The 21957-nt window shown below is 43.6% G+C and overlaps 1 protein-coding gene across 4 annotated transcripts in view; it reads right to left on the bottom strand.

Moving 5' to 3' along the window:
• Positions 1-14122, bottom strand: part of abcc3 (ATP-binding cassette, sub-family C (CFTR/MRP), member 3) — a 58521-nt gene extending 44399 nt beyond the window's left edge. Inside the window, exon 1 of one of the 4 annotated variants that reach the window (XM_017416164.3) lies at positions 13712-14122. In XM_017416164.3, the coding sequence (XP_017271653.1) occupies positions 13712-13747 (36 nt within the window). In that variant the 5' untranslated portion in view covers positions 13748-14122. The remainder of the gene's footprint in view (positions 1-13711) is intronic. The other 3 variants (XM_017416163.3, XM_017416160.3, XM_017416162.3) reach the window with 3 other exon arrangements.
• Between the last annotated feature and the right edge of the window lie 7835 nt (positions 14123-21957).

Below are 21957 nucleotides of genomic sequence, written 5' to 3'. Positions count from 1 at the left end.
ATTATGTTTTTGGGTTAGGGGTTAGGTTTAGGACTAAGGTGTGAATTGAGTTTAGGTTTGGTTTAGGGTTAGGTATGTACTGGTAATGGTTAGGGTTAGGGTAAGGGTCAGGGTTAGGCTGTAGTTAGGGTGTAGAAATGAATGGAAGACAATGGAAAGTCCCTGCAAAGATAGAGAGACATAACGTGTGTGTGTGTGTGTGTGTGTGTGTGTGTGGGGGTGTCTATAATATCTATAGGTCAGCATTACTTCTTTAGTTTTATATATTTTTAGAATTAAATTACCTTTGATAATCAAGTATTAATGCAAAAATATTACTCCAAATAAAATGAGAAATCCAGTCCAGAAAGCTGTGTACCTGTCTGTCTGATTCATTTTACTCAGTTAATATTAAAAATATTCACATTTTTGGTGGAGGTGGAGGTGGGTGCAGAGGCATCTGTTTTGATTTAATTATCAGACAAAACCTCAACCCCCCGTGAGACAAAAAAGGCAAAAAAACAAAACATAAATAAATAAATATTAAACAACATATAGCTTCTTTTTTTTTCCAGGAAATGAATGTCTGCCCCACTTAAAAGTAGGCTCAGGAGCCGCTACTGCAAATCATACGAGACGTGACCCCCAATGCTGCTTCTCCAGACAAACATGACTGACGGCCCACCCACAGCCAGGAGGAAGACAAACACAGCTGCCAACTCCTGCACATCCCACGTCCACGCCCTTCTGCTGCTGGAGTCCGGGACTGAGTGAGTGTCCACGCTGCTGGCGGGAGAGGAAGGCTTCGCTCTGGCCGGATGAAGCTCTGGTGTACGTTTGCACTTCTGACAGTGGGAGTGGATGAACTCCAGCTTTAAAAGTGACTCATCGCATAAGAGGGTAAAACAAAAACAAAAAAGCTGGGTAAATGAGTCATCCAGCTGAATGAACTAAGAGTTACTTTTGATAACGGATCGCTTTCATGAGCTGGATGTGTAGATCAGTGTTACGATCTGTGCTTTAGTGAGCGAACACGCAGCATCACGCTGCTTGATCGACGCGGCGTATTTACAATACGGTGACAATACAAGCTCTGTTGTGGTGACGAAGGAACCGAGTTGAAAGATAAAGCTCTCATTTTACTGGTCCGTCTGCGTTTTGATTCTCACTCAAAGTCCAGAGGTGGGAATTGTGACCGAAAGATCGAGATCCCGGGTACAAGCGGCTGAAATGGACTTCGTCCGTAGGGTGGCCGGCCTCAGCCTTAAAGCTCCGAGGAGCTCCGTCATCTCGGAGGGGAGTTGCTGCTCCTCCACATCGAAAGCAGCCAGCTGAGGTGGTTCAGGCACCTCCTTCTGAAGGTTTTTAAGGAATACCCCAAGGACAGGAGACCCCAGGGCAGACCCAGAATTCATTGGAAGGATTATGCAAGCTTTCTGGCCTGGGAGCACCTTAGTCTCCCCTCCTGGTCCTGCTGCTTCCTCAACTCGACCCAGAAAAGCAGCAGGAAATGGTATCAAAACAAACGAACACATTCTAGCTTACAGAATTTTGTTTCTGCAGCTGTTGCTCCGCGAAGTTCCAAAGGCAAGGTCTAAAGTGATTAAAAACTTCCACTGATAGTGAAAGTGAGGGAAAGTTTTTAAAAAATGAAAGGAGAAACCTTTTCGAAATATCTGATTCCAGATTTCTACCAGGGCTTAACAAAGCTGTGTTTAAGATTGTCAAAACATCTGACTGGACTAACAGTTCAGGCATTTACGGAAAGTTCAGCGAGCAATATCAAGTTACTCAGCAGTTACTCAACCTAAGGGATATGGTCGGTAGATGGCAGGGAAATGTGTGGGGAGGTTTGAGGAACAAAATGCGACAATCAAAAAGATATTTTACCGATTATTGCGACGAGATAAAAGCTGGTCTTGGCACCCTGCAGACTGTTCAGACATCTCTTCGTTTCAGGCTTTAAAGGAGGGTTTGTTGCTCCCACAAAAGACCTGAAACCTGAAACTTTAACACATGAACAGATGAAAAGGCTGGTGTTTTTGTTTTTTTTTAAATAACAGCCAGCCGCACCCTTTCCATCATTCCCCTTTGTTGCCGAGAGACGAAGCAGACAGTACAACACTACAGATGAAGTATTTTAACCCGGGTCGAGGGGGAATATTTGGGAATTACTGCAAATCGGGCAAGTCATCCACGACCGGTCGAGTCATGGGTTGGTGTTTTAAATAGTACAAACTAAAGTTCAAGTAGTTTTATAATCATCTGCTCGTTTTTTCTGTACCCAATTAATCCTGTGCTTGGTAGCGCAGTCCATCACAAAGCCCAGCCTTTAATCTTGTAATGAAAATATAACGAGCAAGAAAAACCTAAAATGGCCTCGGCTGGGAATCTATTTTTATCCTGTCCTCTTCCGATTTCTCCACTGATCCGTTGGTCACTTGACGTTCTCCTTTGTTAGTTTTGAGTGCGAAACTAAACAATGCCCTCAGGTTTCCTCATAGTGCATTGCTGTTCCCCAAAAGAACGACAATAAAACATCAAAAACAAAATTCCTCAGCTACTATGTTTTGTAGCCGACTAACCATTGCAGCCCTGTTTTTAATAATTCTACATTCCCAGTGGCTTCTCAGCGTTATGCAGCCATAGTATAGAGCTGCCACATTTGCCTCCAGTTGGTTCAACAGGCTGGACCCAGTTGGTTCAACAGGCTGGACCCGTTAAAACACTGATATTAAAATCTTCTTTCGCACCTCTACATTCACACGACACGTGAGCGAACGCCTGGCGCACGCGTACCGCAAACACGTTTTGAGTCCAAATTTGGTGACAGCGCAACTGAAAAGTCAGATATTTTCTTGCTTTTTTTCGTCTCTCCGACAGGTCGCAGCCCAGCCCAACAATGGCTCGACTGTTTCCAGGTCGCAATGTGTGACGAAGGGAAATTCGATCTCTCCGTTAACAGGTTGTTAATCATTGATGTGCGATTTCAACTGTGAAAACGTGACTTATTACAGCCTGTGGATGTGTGCGTGGACCGTGCTGCACGGAACTGATACGTACAATTTGATGGAGCGCACACCTGGCCAGGAAATATAACGACTGACGTATTAACACGCTGCATAAAAACAAAACAAAAGGAGGCACAAACAGAACATGTCTGAGTTCTGCTTTAGGATGTCTGCTTTCCAGTGATGCCTTCTTAGATCACAGCTAGCTTCATTAGATGAAACCCCAAACATCTGCAATAAACTATGGATTTTATGTCAAAAAATTATATGTCTAATCTGTAAGAGGATATTATGAATAATATGCATTTAAAAGAGAATTAATGGTGAAGTCATTAACAGTAACAAGTTCAAATCAAGATTAATTTAAAACTGACAGACTGGAAACAGTTCTTAAGTTAAAACTTGTTAGAAATCGAAAACAAAGACTTTAAGTTTTATTTTAAATTGTTCAAATCTAGGTCCTGCATTACCCACAAAGCAACACTGGCTGTTCACTCCGGCATTCAGATGAGTTAAGTTACAACTAATACGCTTCACCAAAATTTGCATTTTGTAATTTTGCACAATCAGAAATGAGCCAATATGAACTTGCTGAACCGGAAACACTCCAACTTTTTTTTTAGAAGTTTTCCATAACGACCAGGCTGACATTTTCCATTAGCACCAGCTGGTACTGCCACAGTCAACTCCTTTAAATCCCCTTTCTGTTTTAAAAAAACACAAGCAATAATAAATTTTATAGCTGAACGGACGCAATCGCTACGTTGTAATTGGTGATGCGCGCGCTCACCTCGGCTGTAAAACTGTGAGAAAACGGTGTGTGAAGAATCCAGCCTGTGATCTGTTGTGCTTTTAAAGTTCGCTTGTCGTTGACCAAACAGTAACAGGACAAATAATCATTTTTAACAAACTGTGTTGACCACACAAATGATACAGCTTCTTTAGTTAAAGACTTGGTAAAGACGATGTAAAACATTTCAAAAGCCCAATAAAAATGTCAACATTAGGTAACATTATTGAGTGTAAGGTAAAATACTAGAATACTATAAACTAGAATATCATCATGTACAAAATGTAACCATAAACACAAAGAGAAACTGAAGTGAAAAGGCTAAATGTTTCTTTTAAATTTTAGGACAACTCAACACATCTTTAATGAGAGGTCACTGAACGAGGAAGTAGTCAATAAATTCACATCTCAGCACCATATCACACCGTCGTTCATAATCAAGTTAGTTTCACACCCACTAAAAGAGGAACAAACCCTAAAATGCTGACATTCTTCTAGATTCAATTTGAAATGAACAAACACCACTCTTACTCTTAGCTGCCTCTCTGCTCTCTTCAAAAATGACCGATCTAACGCACGCTTACGGACGTCTCCAAACTTAAAACAACTTTAGTGCGTATGTTTTGTAAAAGTGTGTCATTTTGCAAAAGAGCTAAGGTGTTGTGGTAACTGGGTGTGTGACTGTACGAACTGTGGGAAGCGTTTTGAAAATAAAAGAAGAAAGTGGACTTTATTTTTAAAATTGTTCCTGCGCAATCCTGAAAATGAGTTGTTATAACCATGTTCGTCATACTAAACCGACATTATTCCTACACAGACTTCATAGTCTCTGTTAGACAAACGCAACGGTTTGTATAGCTGGAAACAAAATGTGGTTTAATGTCACGGACAGGAAAAATTATTTGAACTTTAGCGGCTGCAGCCTGTTCCTAACAAGAGCAGTAAGACGGTTTAATGTTCTTATATATTAGGTGTAAGATGGAAAAAAAATAAATCAATAAGTACAGAGATTATGAACTGATGTCATTGTTTAATGTGTTACCGTTTGGATATAACCTCAGCATGGCTTCCGTTGTTTAACAAATGATGATATGATCATAAATTAGAAAAAAAAAAGAAATTCCAAAAAGTGTCACTGAAGCTAGTGCCTAAGAATCTTTGTAAACTGTATAAAAAGTCAGCTGCTGCTAGTGGCTCATTAGGGTCACCATGGTAACCACACACCTGAGTCTCTCACTCCTTGTCGGAACTCCTAATAAACAGGCAGACAGAAATACAGAGGACAAAATAAGCCTCAAACAAACAGTCACTGTGCAAGCGGCGGAAGCGCCTGGTCGTCACCGGAGACGTATTTGAATATTAGCCAGTGTGTCTCCGCTTTCTTTCCTTGGAACAGGAAGCCAGCAGGAGCCGTTCTACGGAAGCTGCCACGTTGTATTTTTGGAACCAGAGTCTGCGCGCTAGCGACGTGGGGCTTTTAGGCCCGCCTTCTCTCGCACGCGCAATCGTGGTGGTTACACGAGCGCTCTTTGAATCATAAAATATCCCATTACAGCTAAACGTGTTGGAAAGATATATATCTAAACATGGAATTCTGTGAATCAACACGAGTCAACACCTGAAGAAAAAATATATATAACTTTGGGGCATGTATTTTATTTTACCAACATCAAACTCCTGTTTGTTTACATGCAGAAGGCACGATAAGTGAAACAAAAGCCTTCACGTCATTCTGAGCTTACATAAAATGGAGGTCGATGAGTTTGGATGTGCGCACACTGAAATCTGGGGAAATCTGAGAGGAAACCATACGGTCCATAGAAAGTGACAGTCACTGGGTAAAAGGAGACAAATGCCTACGTTTTGATGTATAAACTGTATAAGCAGTGTAAAGATTAAGCAAATAGGTAGGTTTTTTGGGCAAAAATTTGGAAAGTTTAGACAACACCAAAGTTAGTTTGTCCTTGGTTAAACAATCCATCAAAGAGTAATTGTAAGATTATTGTGTTACTTATTCTAAGAAGAAACAGCAACATGTTCTCCATCTGTTCTGTTGCCGAAAAGACTGACAACAATAAAGACTGCAGGAGGGGAGGAAACGCCACCAGCTACGTATGTTAACTTACGCACCGACATGGAGATCATTAGCAGTGTTATTCATGTGTCTGAGCTTTTTTAAGACTTTACTGGAGAGGAAATAACTCCTTAAATAAGATCAGGAGACGCAGCTAAAGATAGAAATTCTTATTTGTGGTGGAGGAAAGGGCACATTTTGGTGATTTACTGAGAATCTTGGAAATAAAAATAATTTTCACAAAGTGAGAAAATGATTGCAATGAGTGGCTATGGATACCGGTTCCAAAGTGGAACAGTCATCAGTCATCTCCTCTACGTGGATGACATCAAGCTGTGTACAAAGTGAACAAGTCATCCACCTCACCAGGATATACAGCAAGGACACTGGTGTCTTTCAGACTGGATAAGAGAAGCTGAATGGTGTCCAAGAGAGGCAAGGTGATCACAACTGAAGGGGTTGAAGTACCTGTAGGCAACATTGCAGATGTCCAGGACAGCGACTCGTACCTTGGAATCCCTCAGATAAATGGCGATCAGAATGAGGCCACAAAGAAGTCAGCCACAACCAAGTACCTACAGAGAGTAAGGCGGGTCCTGAAGAGCCAGCTGAATGGTAAGAACAAAGTCCAAGCCATCAACACATGTGGTGCCAATCATCAGATACCCTGCTGGTAGAATAACCTGGCCAAAGGAGGAGCTAGAAACCACTGATATCAAGACACGAAAGCTCCTCACAATGCACAGAGGGTTTCATCCTAAGTCCAGCACCCTGAGACTGTCCACTAAGAGAAAGGAGGGAGGCAGAGGACTAGTGAGCATCAGAGACACTTTTCAGGATGAAACAACCCAGATCCTGGAGTACATCAGGAAGAAAGCCCCCAGTGATGATCTGCTAAGTGAATGTCTCAAGCAACAGAAATCCAGTGTGGAAGAGGGGAAAAGGAACCATCATGGAAAGACAAGCCCCTGCCAGCAGATTGAGGAAGTGGCTGTTATCAACAAACCCTACCAGTGGCTAGAAAGGGATGGACTGAAGGACAGCACAGAGACACTAATCATGGTAGAACAAAAACAATAAAGGGTGGGGTCTATCATACCATGCAGAACCCAAGATGCAGGCTGTGCAAACTGTAGATGGAACGCCATAACCAAGCTGCTGGAATAGTGTACAGGAACATCTGTATCGAGTATGGACTGGAAGTCCCCCAGTCAAAGTGAGAGACTCCACCTAAGGTGGTGGAGAATGGCAGGGCTAAGATACTGTGGGACTTCCAGATCCAGACTGACCAACAGGTGGTGGCGAACCAACCGGACATTGTGGTGATAGATAAGATCCAGAAGGAAGCAGCGGTGATAGATGTAGCAGTCCCAAGAGACTGTAACATCAGGAAGAAGGAGCACGAGAAGTTCGAGAAATACCAAGGGCTGAAAGAGGAAACAGAGAAGCTGTGGAGAGTCAAGGCCTCAGTGGTACCAGTGGTCATCGGAGCACTCGGTGCTGTGACCCCCAAACTGGAAGAGTGGCTCCAACAGATCCCAGGAACAACCTCAGAGATCTCTGTCCAGAAGAGCGCAGTCCTAGGAACAGCTGAGATACTGAGGAGAACCATCAGGCTCCCAGGCCTCTGGTAGAGGACCCGAGCTTGAAGTGTCCATGTGGACAAAACAGGGCGAGCTGAGCGTTTTTTATATATCTATTCTAGTATAGTAGTAGTCGGTTCCTCGAAACATTTAAATGACTTCTCATTTTTAAATAAAAAGAAATTCACAACTCTCAGTACTTGTTTTTTTATGCTAATAAGCAGTATTTCAAAGAAAAACCAATTCAGAGAATTTCATGCAAAGCTGTGAGTGAGGAGATGAAACAATACTTCAAAAAATAGAGTACACACCTGACACCGACTACAGTGAAGTACAGTTTCTCTTGCTCCAGTTGAAGAAGTCGCGACTTCTTCCTTTCTGATAACTTCTGTTTTGCAGTTTCTGTTCAGCTTCGGCTTCCCAGCATCTAAACCCTGAAACCCACTGACGAAGCACAAACTGCTCTGTGTTCTGCAGCGCCTTCCTGCTTCTCCGCCGGGATGTTCTTCCTCCCTGCTGTAATCCAAGCTGCCGCTGACAGTCTGAAGTGCGCGTGAATGAGATGCTGCACCTGTCGTAGCGTGGTTTTACCTGCAGTAACTGGAAACATTCTGAAGGACGTCAGTGCAGCTACTGCCTACAACTTTTAACGTCCTTCAACCTTCTTCCATATAAGTCATCGGTAACTGTGGACTTCTTTTTGGAACAAGCGGTACGCCGAGGTCACTGAGCGTCCTGAATAATTTTTAACGTATCCTGGCAAGCGGAGGGAGCAGTTTTATCCACCATCAGGCGCAATGGCGGAGCCAGAGGGTGGCCACCATAGATTAATCTTCGGCCACATCAATCATTCGAGGAAACTCAGCTTTCTGGTTTTTATTTTGCTTAAAAGTATACTTTCCTTAAATAAATGGGATGGCTGGTTTATATATATATATATATATGTATATGGCGGTGGCCATCTTGGTTTTTGACATGGCAACCCAATTCCCAATAGGGACCTTAACTTAAGCCTAGATGCAGCCACATGCCAAATTGAAAATTGGTACCTCACTTATTTCCCAAGTTTTCCAGCTCACAAGATGAACCGGATGGATGGATGGAAGGTATTGCGACGGGGGGGGGGACAATAATCTAAGCTAGAAAAAGATGCCAACATTTTGAAGGCAGACCAAATAATCAGCCGATTGATTTAATTAGTCGATATCTGTCTTCTTTTTATTTTTTATTTATTTTTTGGAATTGGTCAGGTTTATGCATTCTTAACTGATTACCAAAGAGGAAGATGAAGATGCGGAGGTTGCTGCTACAACAAGCCCAGCTACAGTTTTAAGCAAGAATGCTCTTCTATAGATGTTAGTTTTAGCTGTCTACGTGTTGTTAAAAACATGTTTTTTTTAAGTTTAGGCAATAACGTTATATTTCTGGTAAATAGAAAATACACATTGGTCATAAAAAAAAGAGAAGAAACTGTGTTGCATTTAGGCAATCAGCTGCCCTAATGTCTAAAGATCGGTATCAGCGTCGAACACAGAAAAGAAACCACATCGGTCGACCTTTCGTTTTGATGTAAAGCCTGCTGAAGAAGCATAAAGCTGCTCTTAAGCTGGGGGAGGAAGGGCAAACCAAAAATTGTGGCGAAAACAAAACAGCGATGAACAAATAGCAATGAGGGTGTCTCGAGCTTTCAAGCCTCCTTAATTAGCAGAAGTGATGAGTTTCTTCATGTCGGAGAAATTTTTAAAAAAATTGAGGAAACCAAACTATTGTCAACAGCAATTGAGCTGCAGCTGCAGCCTGAAATCCACAGAATGATCAGTATTAACCAGCTGTTTGACACAATGCCGCGTGTGTTTGAGACCGATGTGTGTGTTGGCCGTTTTTGGCTCAGGAGGAAGAGCAGCGTGCTAATCGGAAAGTGTTGCATAAATGCAGTCCGTGTACCATTTAATGGCCAAACACACGTTCTGAGGAGCACTGGAGCATCTCACAAGTCTTCAGTTGGAGTAAAATTTAAGTTTTTGCTTCGTTGATACCAGCTATGCTTGTTACTGTAGTGGAAATAAGCTCTCATGAGTCAGTCAGGTTAAACTCATAGACGAGTTCCATCCATGACTGCTCTGTTGCTCTATTTTTGTCATGGGTTGCAGAAATTGTAAACGACTGCGCACTCCTGCGCTTTAAATCGCAATTTAACCACACGTTAATGTTTTTTTTAAGACGTTGATGAAGCCGTTGATGTTAGCTACAGGGGGTTCAAAAGTTTCAGGAGTAGGAGGTTATTTAGAAAAAGCGGGTGTTGGGGGGTCTCTAAATTTGAATTTAAAACATCAGAAATGCTTTTTTCCTGGCATTTGGACCAAGGCTGAGAGGGTGTTTGAAGAGTCCAAAATCAGCAGTTTTTGAGGACAATTTGTGAGAATTCTTAGCTTTTTGGAAAGACTGGGAGAGTTTTCAGAAAATCAGACAGAGAATTCATTTAGCCAAGAGAAGGCACTATCTCCAAAAGCAGTACCGTATTTTCCGCACTATAGGGCGCACTGTCAATGAATGGTCCATTTTCAAACTTTTGCCATATATAAAGGCACGCCGCACTATAAGGCGCATTAAGCGAAACAAAACTGTTTTGTGTGCGACACCAACCGCTCTCAGGTGAGAATCGGCGCCGGCGTGCAGCGTGACTGCTGCTCTCTGTGCAGCACTAGCAGGTGTGCAGTGGCTGCCCTGGTGGTGAAGAAACAGGGCTGAAGGCACCATTTTTTTCTTTTGCTGCTTTAAAGCTAAGAGGCAAGCGATCTCTTCCTCCTCGTCCGGTGACGCCGTGACTGAAATTTGTCACGGGAGGATTTTAGGCAATCTGTACGCTCGAGTATGGAGTCCACCCGGAGTACACACAGTCCGTCCAAGTATGTGGGGGCCTAAAGCTGCGAGCGGTGCAGCTTTGTAGTTTACCAAAGTCGTACTAAAACATCACGACTTCTTACATATATAAGGCACTCCGGATTATAAGGCGCACTGTCGTTTTTTGAGAAAATTGAAGGCTTTTAAGTGCGCCTTATAGACCAGAAAGTACTGTAAACCTATTGACTGGAGATTTGAAATAGATCTTCTCGGCATTTTTCTGAAAAAAATGAGAACTCTTGTCCAACAAGCAGTGGTGGTGTTACGACAACAGTGGAAGAAAATCACCGTTTGTTGTGAATAAAATCACATTTTGGCATCGTTACGCAGATCGGGGATAACACGGGGGCTCTTCGAGGCAAACGCTTGCAAAATATTTTTGGGTCAATCAACGAGAAGTAGCAGGTGAAAAAGCAGCTGTTTTTAGCCATCTTCTGTCTGGGACCAGACCAGCAAGCTGAAACATCTAGAAAAGCGAGCTTTTCAGCCGCTCCCAGCTACACAAACCTGGCACTCCTGTCAGGATCGTATGGATCGCCATGGAAACACGCTTTGAAGGGAGCAAACTATAATCCTGAACAATATATCCGCCCTAATGTACAGAAACGTGAAGGGCAAACATTGCAGGAGTGCCGGAGCTCTTTTAATCCCGACTGAGGATTTATCTGCATCGTTGGGGTTACAAGTCAGGCCTCTCTGAAAGGCAGGGCACTTTAAAAGAGCCGTGAAGGCAGGAATGTGACTTGAAATGTTTCAGAACCACTCAAGCCCGTTTTTTTAATATCTGGTTGCTGAGAGGAATCCCTCCCAATTTTGAGGAACCTAAAAAAAATCATAAAAATCAGCGTTTTGCAGAGTAGACTTTGTTCGATTTTGCTCATCTCTGTCACATTTACACCAAATGTTGATGCAGCTTGACAACAATGTCATAAACTGACTTCCTCATTCTGTTAGTTTTTACACCAATGCATTTACTCCACCCAACTCGAATTCTTTATAAAAAATAAAAAAAAACTAAACAGATAGTCTTGTTCTGAGAACTAAAACGTCATTCCAGCCATTCTGGGGTGGGGTTCTGTGAGCTCCATATGAACTGTTGTTTTTTTTTAAAAGGAGCTCCAGAATCTAAAAGCCTTTCAGAGCGGTTAATGCAAACGCTGTTTTATGAACTTTTACGCCACTGTCAGTTTCACGTTGCACAATTATTCACGTAGAATTCCGTGGGGTTGTTTTTGCAAGCGCGAACAGACCCCCCGGACTAAACAGATTTTTACCGTCTTAAAACGAATCTGGTCTTCGAAGTTTCCTGGCAGTAACGTTTAAACTTTCACTTCGCCGCCAATTTCACGCTAAACATAAGCGCATCAGCGGAAATAACAAAAGAGTCCTGCCCGAAGTGACCTGGGGCTGCAGCAGAAGTGCTACGGCTAGCTGCTGCTACACGCGGTGCTTGCAAATAACCCAAGAACCCGTGTGTGTAACGGTGCATTTTCAAACTGACAATGGTATAAATCAGGGATGGGCAATCCTGGTCCTCGAGGGCCACCATCCTGCATGATTTACTTGTTTCTCTGCTCCAGCACACCTGATTTAAATCAATGGCTGATTAACAGGCATCTGTAGAATGAAGAGGTGATTTAACCACTGAATTAGTGGCCCTCGAGGACCAGGATTGCCCACCCCTGGTATAAATGTTTATAATAAAAAAAAACAGAGGAACCCTTCTTCAAAATGGCCAGAATATTCCTTTAAGACAGGGGTGTCAAACCCAGTGACGCAAGGGGGCAAAAATTAAAAATTTGGTCCTAGCCAAGGGCCAATCGCGATCAAAATTTCTTAAAAATTACATAAATTAACCTTGGTTTTAGATGTATTATATCAAATCATTCATATGGAAATATCAATGACCTTCTCCCAGTTACAGATTATACAGAATTTAGAGCAAACATACTTTAATGAAGACAGACAAATAGATCAAACTTCAAAAAGCACATCGTTAGCAGTCATTTCTTACGCCTCACTCAGTTTTTAACATTAAAACATTTTTTTAAAAAGCCATCAACAAAAACCTGATCATACAGAAATGAAAACTATATATTGTTGGCTTCTAAGTCACTGTCAAGAGAAAACTTCACTAATTAGGCTCAGTTTTTTTAAGCAAAATAAGAATCAGAGACTCAATGTGTCCCAGACTGGAGGGCCGGATCTAATGAAATCTAAACGTTATCTTGGGGGCCGAATGAAATGTTACAGGGGGCCGGATCTGGCCCGCGGGCCTTGAGTTTGACACGTGTGCTTTAAGAGTTCTGGTTATGTGTGTGGTTGTGACAGATCGGCAGCACAGCAAGTTAAAGCTGCATTACTGTCAAAAAAAAAAAAAAACCTTGAAGACCTTGAAGGAATGCATCTCACCCGTGTGACCTGTTAGCCTTACGTGTTGGGAATGACTCTCAGCTACTACCACGCCACGCCACATCTCAGCTCAGATTATCAGTTGTAGATGTGCATCCAGAGGTTTATGAGATATTTCGCTAACAGACAGAGCTGCCGCCGCCGGCTGACCTCTGGCTGAGCAGCTTGGCGCTCGGGGGACGGCTCTCAGCTTACCGCCACGCCAAATCTGACCCCGACGGGACAGCCGACTGACCTAAGGAGTCATCGCCAGGCTGGAGAGGTCGCTGAGCAGGGGCGGCCATCTTGAATGGGGGGGGGGGGACTATAGAGGGTTAACCAGCTGTGGCTGCACCTCCAGAGTGACTGCTCTGCTTGGAGACTGGTGGGTGGGATATTTTGCTAACAGGGCAGACATGAGGACATTAGGAGTGTCAAATTAAAAGCGTCCAAATTACTGGGAGAGGTGTAAACAAAGAAGCAACCGTGTTGCCTTTTGGGCTTACATTTGTGTCCCTGCCATTACTGAAGTAAACCTATCATTATTAATAGTAATAATAATAATAAAATAATGATAGCTATAAGTTTGGTGCCAGCTTAGTGACCGGCTGTTGTTTACCCTCTTATCTTAATACTACAACTGCTGTGTACAAACTGGGAGACGAGTTAACACCCACCCCTGTCCCCCCCTGTCCCACGGAGAAACTACTCCAAAGTCTCGCCAGCAGCGCTAACTTTCAGATGAACCCTGGGCGAGTCGCGTCCTTCCTCTTTCTGTAACCGAAAGTTGGTCCATCAGCGCGGTGAGCCGACTAACACCCTGAACGCTGTTAGACGCGGGTATTTATAGTTTGTTGTTGCGCTTCTGTTCCGACCGGGACACGGGGAGAGGAGGGAGGGAGGGAGGAAAACAACAAAAACAAACACAGAACAGCTTTTTACCCGGCGCACAGGGCGGTAAAAAAAGGCTGGAGGTACTCACCCAGAAGGGGAGCTCCGGTCCGCACAGCCAGTCCATCTCCGACCGCGTCGAGGCGGGTCGCCGGGAAACCGCCGGAGCTCGAGCCCCCTTTTTTTTTTTTTTTTAACTCGCGGGAGCGGCTTTTTCCTCTTTGTTGCTCCTTTTATTTATTTTTTATTTTTTTTCTTCCCGCCGCGAGCTGTCACATGTCAGGCGGTGGGGTGGGGGGAAAGGTGGGCGCTGCGGTCGGAGGAGCCTCGGCTCGCTCGCCTCCGGACTGTGAGCCTTTCCTGCCTCAGGAAGCGCTCGGCTCCTTCCGCTCCGCCGACGGACGAGGAGTCATTCGGTGGCAGCCAAGAAGTATCACGGGGGAGGCTGCTGCCGCCGCGTCGAGATGGAAAGGGCATGGCGTCGAAGCCTGGAAGCCCCGCCCACTTTTTAGGGGCCGGTGTTGTGTCGAGATGCGTACCCCCTCCACCCTCCGGTTCATCTGCTCCCCCACCTGTCTCAGTGGATTCCCAGCCTTCAGGGCGTGCCCCCCCCTGGCGAAATGAACATTTTAACGTGGAAGAATAAAAATCCCAGGATGTATGTGTCACGAGGTAATGAGTCACATCTGATAGTGAGAAAATAAAGCACTGAGTCACCCCCCCCCCCCCCCCTACTCATTTCACTGGATTTCTATTCTCCATATTATTAAACGACTAACGCACGTGTGCTGTTAGCTTTTGTTTATTTGTGTGTTTTACCTCATCTTAATCCCCCTTGTCTGTGTTTTACCATCAGCCTACAGATGATATTTAGCCCCCATGCTGAAATGTGTCTTATTTACAGGATAAATCCTTGTTCTTTAACGTGCACAGTACCTTTTTTTTTAAAGAAAAAATAAAATACACTGAACATAAGGGTAAAAAAAATGTCTTTCATATGACGATATCCAGGGTGTGTTCTCCCCGATGGAAATGACAAAAAGGGCACGCACACACACACAAAATGAATAAATAACATCAAGATCTGCTGGTTAAAACAACCGAGTTTAGGAAGAAAAGCGGAGCTAAAACTCTGGGGAAACATATCTCGACACAACACCTTTCCTCGCCCTACTGACACACAAGAGCACCATGACTCAACAATATTGACTTGAGGTTTCCTGCTGAGTCATGCCAGCAACTGAAGTAAAATGGATGATTTTATTAGCAAGTAGGTGCGTATAAAAACCTTCTTGAGTCCATTTTAAGTTGTCTTATTTTGGTGCATGTTTGTTTTTATGTCGTGTTCTGCTTCGTGTTTGAAAAGGGCCACATAAACAAAGTTGAACTGAACTGCTCCAACTCAGTTAAACAGATAAAGTAACATGCCCGAGTTTACTGCCAGTGACAGTAGGTCCGCACAAACATATAAGGCACGGTGCAAAGCTTTTGAAGGTTTTGAGGCCTTCTTGAACCAAGCGTGTGAAGAACCGTGTCATCCTGAGACAGATGGCGGGCCCCCCGCAGCACTGATGGCAGCATCATGGAGTCTGAGTGGGATTACAGGGAGAGGCTGAGGACACCGAGGTAGCCTTAATCCACAGAGGAAAACCTCTTCAAGTTGTTCTCAGCGCCCTAATTCCAAATGCTGAGCGCTGCACTTTCAGGAACTAGTGCCGCTTGGTAAAAAGCAGACACATTTAAAAAGAAAAACATTGCCTGACTCATTGGTTTAACCACTTTGTGTTAGCCGGTAAAGGCGCCGCTTGACATCCGTGTTGAACAAAGAAGCACTCTTTAGTCCCAATCCGACAAAGACCCGCCCCGTCCATTTAGACGCTATCTACACCTGAAAACCTGCTTGGGTGAAAAGCATTATTTCGAAAGGTGTGTCAAAGCAGCCCTTTCCTACCTTTCAAACCCATTATGCAGGAAATTCCTGATGTTCTGTGTCCCTGGTGTGGTTTAAAACTCGTTAATAATCTAAAAAAAGTGGTTTGAGGCCAATAACACCTAATGTACCAAAGGTAAACACATCGCATAATTCACTAAGTGTCTGTGCGATCATTTAATTACTTAGAAGTTAGTAAGCTGGTGTGTATTATTGGGGTTTTTAGCAACACTCGTTGGGTCAGTCTAAACTGCAGCTCATTTCAAAACAGAATAAATTCTCTTGTGTATCATTTAGTATATATTACCTACATTTTGCTGTTATTTGAACGCTTGGTATGTGTTTATTTACATATGTATAGCTATGCTTTCATTCAGGCGGATGTTTACATTTTCACAACCAGAATCACCAACTGGTGGCCCGTGGGCGATTTCCGGACCATAAGGGGTTGTCTTCTGGCCGATGGCAGATGGGGTGTTTACATTCATTAAAGTCGTATTTTTCTGGTGACTTTTAAAGCGTGACTTTTTTTTTTCCCCCCTGACCATGAACAAAGTGTTTGTCTTCCTGCTTCTGACAAACATTGTCCTCGAAAGTATTTGAACGCACCTGGCCATCACACCAACAGGAACTGTTTGATGTTGAATTCAAACACATAGTTGAATATAGAGTCAGCCCCTCCCTTTGTAGCTCTAACAGCTTCCGCTCTTCTTAGAAGACTTTCCAAGAGATTTTGGAGTGTTTCAGTGAAGATTTAAAACACCTGCTTTAAATGGACGACTTGTGGACGTGGAGAACCTGATGATTTGGTGAGGAGGTCATTAAATAATTTGAATCAGGTGTGTTGGAGCAGAAAAACTAAAAACTTAGAGAACAGCGGCCCATGAAGCCTGGAGTGACACCCCTGATGTTGGACAAGGAGGTCTGGCTCACAGTCTTCCCAAAGGTGTTTGTTCGGGTCGAGGTCAGGGCTCTGCAGGCTACTCAAGTCGTCCTGGTCCCTACTTTGGAATAAAAATGGGCTTTCCTCAAAGTGTTGCCACAGAGCTGGAAGCACAACGTTGTCAAAAATGTCTTTGTCAGGTTGGAGTGAAATAACTCAGATTGTAGACTCGTATTGAAAAAAATAACAAAAAAACAATTGACTTTAAAGAAAACAAAAGGGCTGACAGGGCAGCAAAAACTTACAGAGTGCAGCTCGCTGGGGACACGAGGGGAAACCGGACAGAGCATAACAGCAAAGATGAACCAGTAAGTGGGAAAACATGAACAGCTTTAAAGGCAGATGGTGATTTGGCAAGTGGACACAGGTGAGTAATCACTAACTTGGGGCAGGTGTAGATGGGCGTGGCAGGCAAACTAGTAAAGGGCTGAGGACAGGTGAATAATGACAGGGACACTAAGAGCACAGGGGGCAGACTACACAACAGGGGAAGGACAGAACACAGATCACAAGAACCAAAAATAAAACTATGGAAACACGAGAGGAAATAAAACCCAACGCACAAGAACTAAATTTAAAACTAAACACAGGATTAACCAGAATGAAAACAGAGCTACAGAAAACATGAAAAAAACAATAAACCTAAATCCTGACAGTCTTGTTATGCTGAAGCAATAAAGTTGCCCAACACTGGAGATAAGGGGACTAACCACATTCCCACCGCCCCACAATCCAGTGTTTGTTCGCTTTACGCCAATCCTTCCGACAGTCGGCGTCAGACTTGGCGACGTGGGACTTGCAATGCGGCTGCTCGGGCCACGGAACCTCACCCCGTGAAGCCAGCCGAAGCTTGGACCCCTTCAGCGGCTTGCACGCGCCGTGCGCCTTAGCGGCCGTCGACCATGGCCGAGGTTGCTGCTGCTGCTCCTGGATGCCTCTGCTTTCTAATAATATCGCTTACAGTCAACCATGAAATATGCAGCAGGGGTGGAATTTCACAAAACCGGCTCGCTGCGAAGGTGGCACCCGTTCACAGCGCGCTGGAAGACGCCGAGCTCTTCGGAGTGAGCCCCTTTGGCTCACAGATGGTCGCCAACGGATTCTTACAGAATTGCCTATTAAGGAAACATATATGTGATTTAAATGAAAATGGCAACACATTTATCTTTATCACGATTACCTTTGCTTTATCTCATAAAGAATTAAAAATGACTTCATGGGGTGATCCTGAAGGCTACAGATCTGTTTATATGTACGCCATGACAACTATCTGCATGGCCACCTGTTGGTAAAAACAGACTGAAACACCACCGGGGAGCTGTAATCTGTTCAGATGCTCCATCTAATGTTTTGGAGTTACTACACAACCATGGCTTCACCGTGGGACTGCCCTGTCCATTAGGCCTGCTTGTGTTTCGCACAAGCGCCTCAAGACCTTCAGTACGATTAAATGTTAACCCGAAGAACTCAGGAGGTCAGTAATTTGGACGCGTAATGACTTCAGTTGCTCTGTTGCGCCGTTTCCCTGACGTTCATTAGGGCCCGTGGGGGTTTGACCAAGTTGCGGTTTGGTAAAAAAGAGAGACTTCATGTGAGGGAAAGCAACCAGCAGCCCTCATTGCCGAGCAGAAGTGGTGCGGCGATGACTGTAAGAGCATCCAGGAGAGAGACTCTGTTAAGCCCCAGGCCTCACGCTGCAGGTGTCCCTCCTCCTTGTTTACCAGGGGGATCTGATTACGACTCGTTAAGCCCTTCTGTTCTCTCCCTGCCCTCCAGGACCCGCTGACCTCGGGCCACCGGAAGGTTCTCTTCCACCTGCAACGAGTGCACTCTGGTGCACTGGAGGTGAAGAAAGGCCAACGAAGAGATGTCGAACGCGCCCTGACGCAGGAAGGAAGGGACGCCCCGGGTCGTAGGTGCAGAGCGGGTGCTGTCACGAGTCTTTAGGCATCGAGCGGCATCACCTTGTGCAATTAGAGTCTGTACGCAGCAGCTCCACCCAGCTCCGCCATGTAAGCTCATTAAATTCCACCTGAAAGGCAGGAGGGATTTGAGGCGGTGTCACACTAAAAGTAGCATTCTTGAAAAGTTAAAAACCGCGTTCGTCAGTTAAAGACTGGAGGGATTATTTTTATTTCTCACTCTAAAGTTTGTAATATCAATTCAAATTTCAAGAAGTCTGACATTTCCAGTCTCATTTATTTTTACACAAAAGAAAGAAAAAGAAAAAACAAAGATTTTGTTTAAATCGCACACAAGCAAAATGTGGAGGTGGTCTCTGGATCATCTCTTCAAATAAAGCAGACAAACAAATTTAAAGAAGAACTTTGAGTTGTGTCAAAAACAAGGCCTAGATTATATTTATATCACCTGTTTCCCTCCCAAAAAAAACGTTCATGTTTCAAATTTGCTCAGTAAGTCAGATCATTGATCATTTGATTTATTTTTATTTCCAACAGGTTAAAGCAAGAAAAAAGGTAAGGGTAAAAAAAAAAAAAGTACAAAAGTAGAAAATACTCCAAAGTTAGAAAAAGAGTGAAAAAAGTAAATAATGAGCTTGCAATTGTTTATTTGTTCGTGAAAACTTACTTAATCCTACCCCTTATATATAGCTGATAACATATCTCTACTTCTCACTCCGTATTTATCAATAATGTGTAGTTAATAGCTTGTTATTGTATTTGTATACATGGTATATTTCTACGCAAGAAAGACAAATTTCATCCCAATCTATTCATCAGTTTTCACCTGATCTCTGCTAACAGACAGACAAACAAACCGGAGATCTGTCACTGAAAGGGGACGTCCTCGAGAAGGAGGAAGACTTGAAACACGACCTGAGAGGTGCGCCCTCCATCAGCTGATTCAGCGTCTTTCTTTCTTTCTTTCTTTTTTTTTTTTTTTTGCTAAGACTTTTTAGGAATCACACAGCTGGTTCAAAGCACCATTTCCTGTGTCTTCATTCAACAGCATGTGAATAAAGTGCCTCGGGATACACTCTGAAACTCATTCTCAAATGTCTGTTATGACTAGACGCTTGCTGATCTGATTCATGTGTTGACAAGTAATAAAAACAACATCCACCTGATGATGGTGGCAGTCCAGGACTGGTGTAAAATTAGAAAAATAACTGTCAATGTTAAAATATTAGAAATAAAACGTAAAAAAAACGTTTCGGGCTGCTTTTGGAAATGAAAGTCTTTTTCAGCAGCAGCAGCATGAGATGTGGCTCAGAACTTTGGTCATTAAAGACTAAACTAACAAAACTCATCAGATGTTAACATCTGCAAGGGGGAAACGTTGAGGAAAGTCTCTTTGTCCTGCTGAACTTTCTGACCCTGTTTGGGTTCACGTTCTTGTTTTTCTCTCAAGTGACCACTAGGTGGCGAGCTTTCCAAAGAAAACAGTGAGAGAGTTTGGCTCAAGTCATCACCAGGAGTCAGTTCAGGTCAAATTAGTACAGCAAACTTTATTGTTCATTATGAATAAAGCAAAAGGATCTTAAAGAGTCATCACTGGATGAACATCTGGGGTCAAACCACTTCAAGATGGTCGCCACAGCTAATCGGCGCTCGCCAGCACACGAATGCTGTGGCTTTTACAGATCTTTGGTGTGGTAGTAGCAACATGCTCCTCCTGAGATCTCACAAAATCATTGCGTGAGATCAGACATGTTGTCATTTCTAAGGCTGGAGCAAAGCTGCCGTCCCTGTCCCACCCCCACCCCCACCCTCAGCACAAGAAGACTTTGGTTTAAAGCGCTGCCATGTAAGCCAGCAGGTGGTATGAAGTCCTTCAAGGAATGCTGGGCCTTCACTTGTTGAAACTTTCTCTCTCCCGAGTAAACTGAGGAACAGCCTGAAAGTGGAACTAAACCAATTTCCAAGCATCAGTCTAGTGAAAACCAAACACAAAACCATGGTAATCAGGGAAGAATGGGGTTAACACAAATATGTAGAAGGAATATAATGTGATTTTGTTTATTGTTTTGAACTCCTAAGTATATAATACAACAAGACACAAGGAGACAAGTATACTGGTAATTAGAACTGATGCATAATGTCCTATTATTATTATTATTATTATTATTATTATTATTATTATTATTATTATTATTATTGATGAATAGATCATTTTTAAGTATATTTATGCTTGTATATATGTTTATTAGGTTGAGAATATAGTTATTCTTTGGACTAATGAGTCAGGTTCTGACTAATGAGATCTGAGCCCAGTTTTGGTGGTGATCGAGTCAAAGTTCAAGGTCAAAGGTCAAGATCACAGATCAGCCTGTTCTGTTCTCTAACTCTGCAGCTGTATAACACGAATGTTTCAAGGTGACAGATGGCCCTGTGCTCGAACTATGCAACGGACAAAAATTAAACTGCACGGTTAGACACCTCTCAGGTCAAGAGTGATCACCATTGATTTCAAGGTCATGGGGTCAAAGGTCAACATCACAGCTGACCTGGCGCTCTAACTCTGCAGCAGTGTAATGTAGGAATGTCAAACTGCACAGCTGGACACCTCAGGGGTCAAAGGTGAGGCCTGTTGATTTCAGGGTTCATGGGGTCAAAGGTCAGGATCTGTCTGTCTGCAAAGATCAGGTAAAAACTAATGAACAGATTTGGAGGAAATTTCCAGGAAATGTTGGGGTTCTTACAAAAAAAAGAATGGATTAAATTTTGTTGGTGATCCAGATTATGATCCGGATCGCACTATTTTTTATTCACACTGTGGCCTTGAGGGACATTGGACCTCTCTGAGTGCTTCTAGTTATTATTATTATTATTATTATTATTATTATTATTATTATTATTATTATTAGTAGTAGTAGTAGTAGTAGTAGTAGTAGTAGTAGTATTTCAGGGTTTAATTATAGCTCATAAGGCTTTCACCCAACAGAAAACTTCAGCCTGCAGCCAGAAGGTGGAGCTTCGGAAGCAGCAACGTTTTTCTGAACTCTTCATTCAGCCTTTATTGTTCACTGGGTTTATGTGCATTTCAAATGGAGCATTTGTCAACTGAAACAATGAGGCAACAGGCTCTTTAAAGTTCTATTTTATATGTGTGTTGTTGTTGTTGTTGTTTTAAGTTTGTGTCAGTGGCGCGCTTGGCACAGCGGAGCAGCTGCGCAGCCGGAACACATCTGGAGCTCCTTTATCAGTTTGGAACAGAGGGCCTTTTGTTGTGAGAGTGAATCCCCCCCAGTGTGTCTCAGCCTCTCAGGTGACGTCCTCAACTCGGACTGACCGCCTGCCCATCCCGGTGCATCAGCTCCAACAGCTGGCCGGGGGCTGGAAACATCTGCAGCAGCGCCTGTTCCGGAGGGCGCAGGGCGAAGTGGCAGCTGCGCGCGCCTCTGTTCTGCGCGTCCTGCCTGGGGAAGGAGAGGGGGGGGTGAACATCTCTGGAATGAAGCTCGGAGCACCGGGAGCTGCTCACAGATGGGACGAGCCGGGAA

The sequence above is a fragment of the Kryptolebias marmoratus genome, linkage group LG17, assembly GCF_001649575.2.
Source record: "Kryptolebias marmoratus isolate JLee-2015 linkage group LG17, ASM164957v2, whole genome shotgun sequence".
Lineage (NCBI taxonomy): Eukaryota > Metazoa > Chordata > Actinopteri > Cyprinodontiformes > Rivulidae > Kryptolebias > Kryptolebias marmoratus.
The sequence above is the reverse complement of the archived record's forward strand: the minus strand, read 5'-3'. Positions and strand labels throughout refer to the sequence as shown.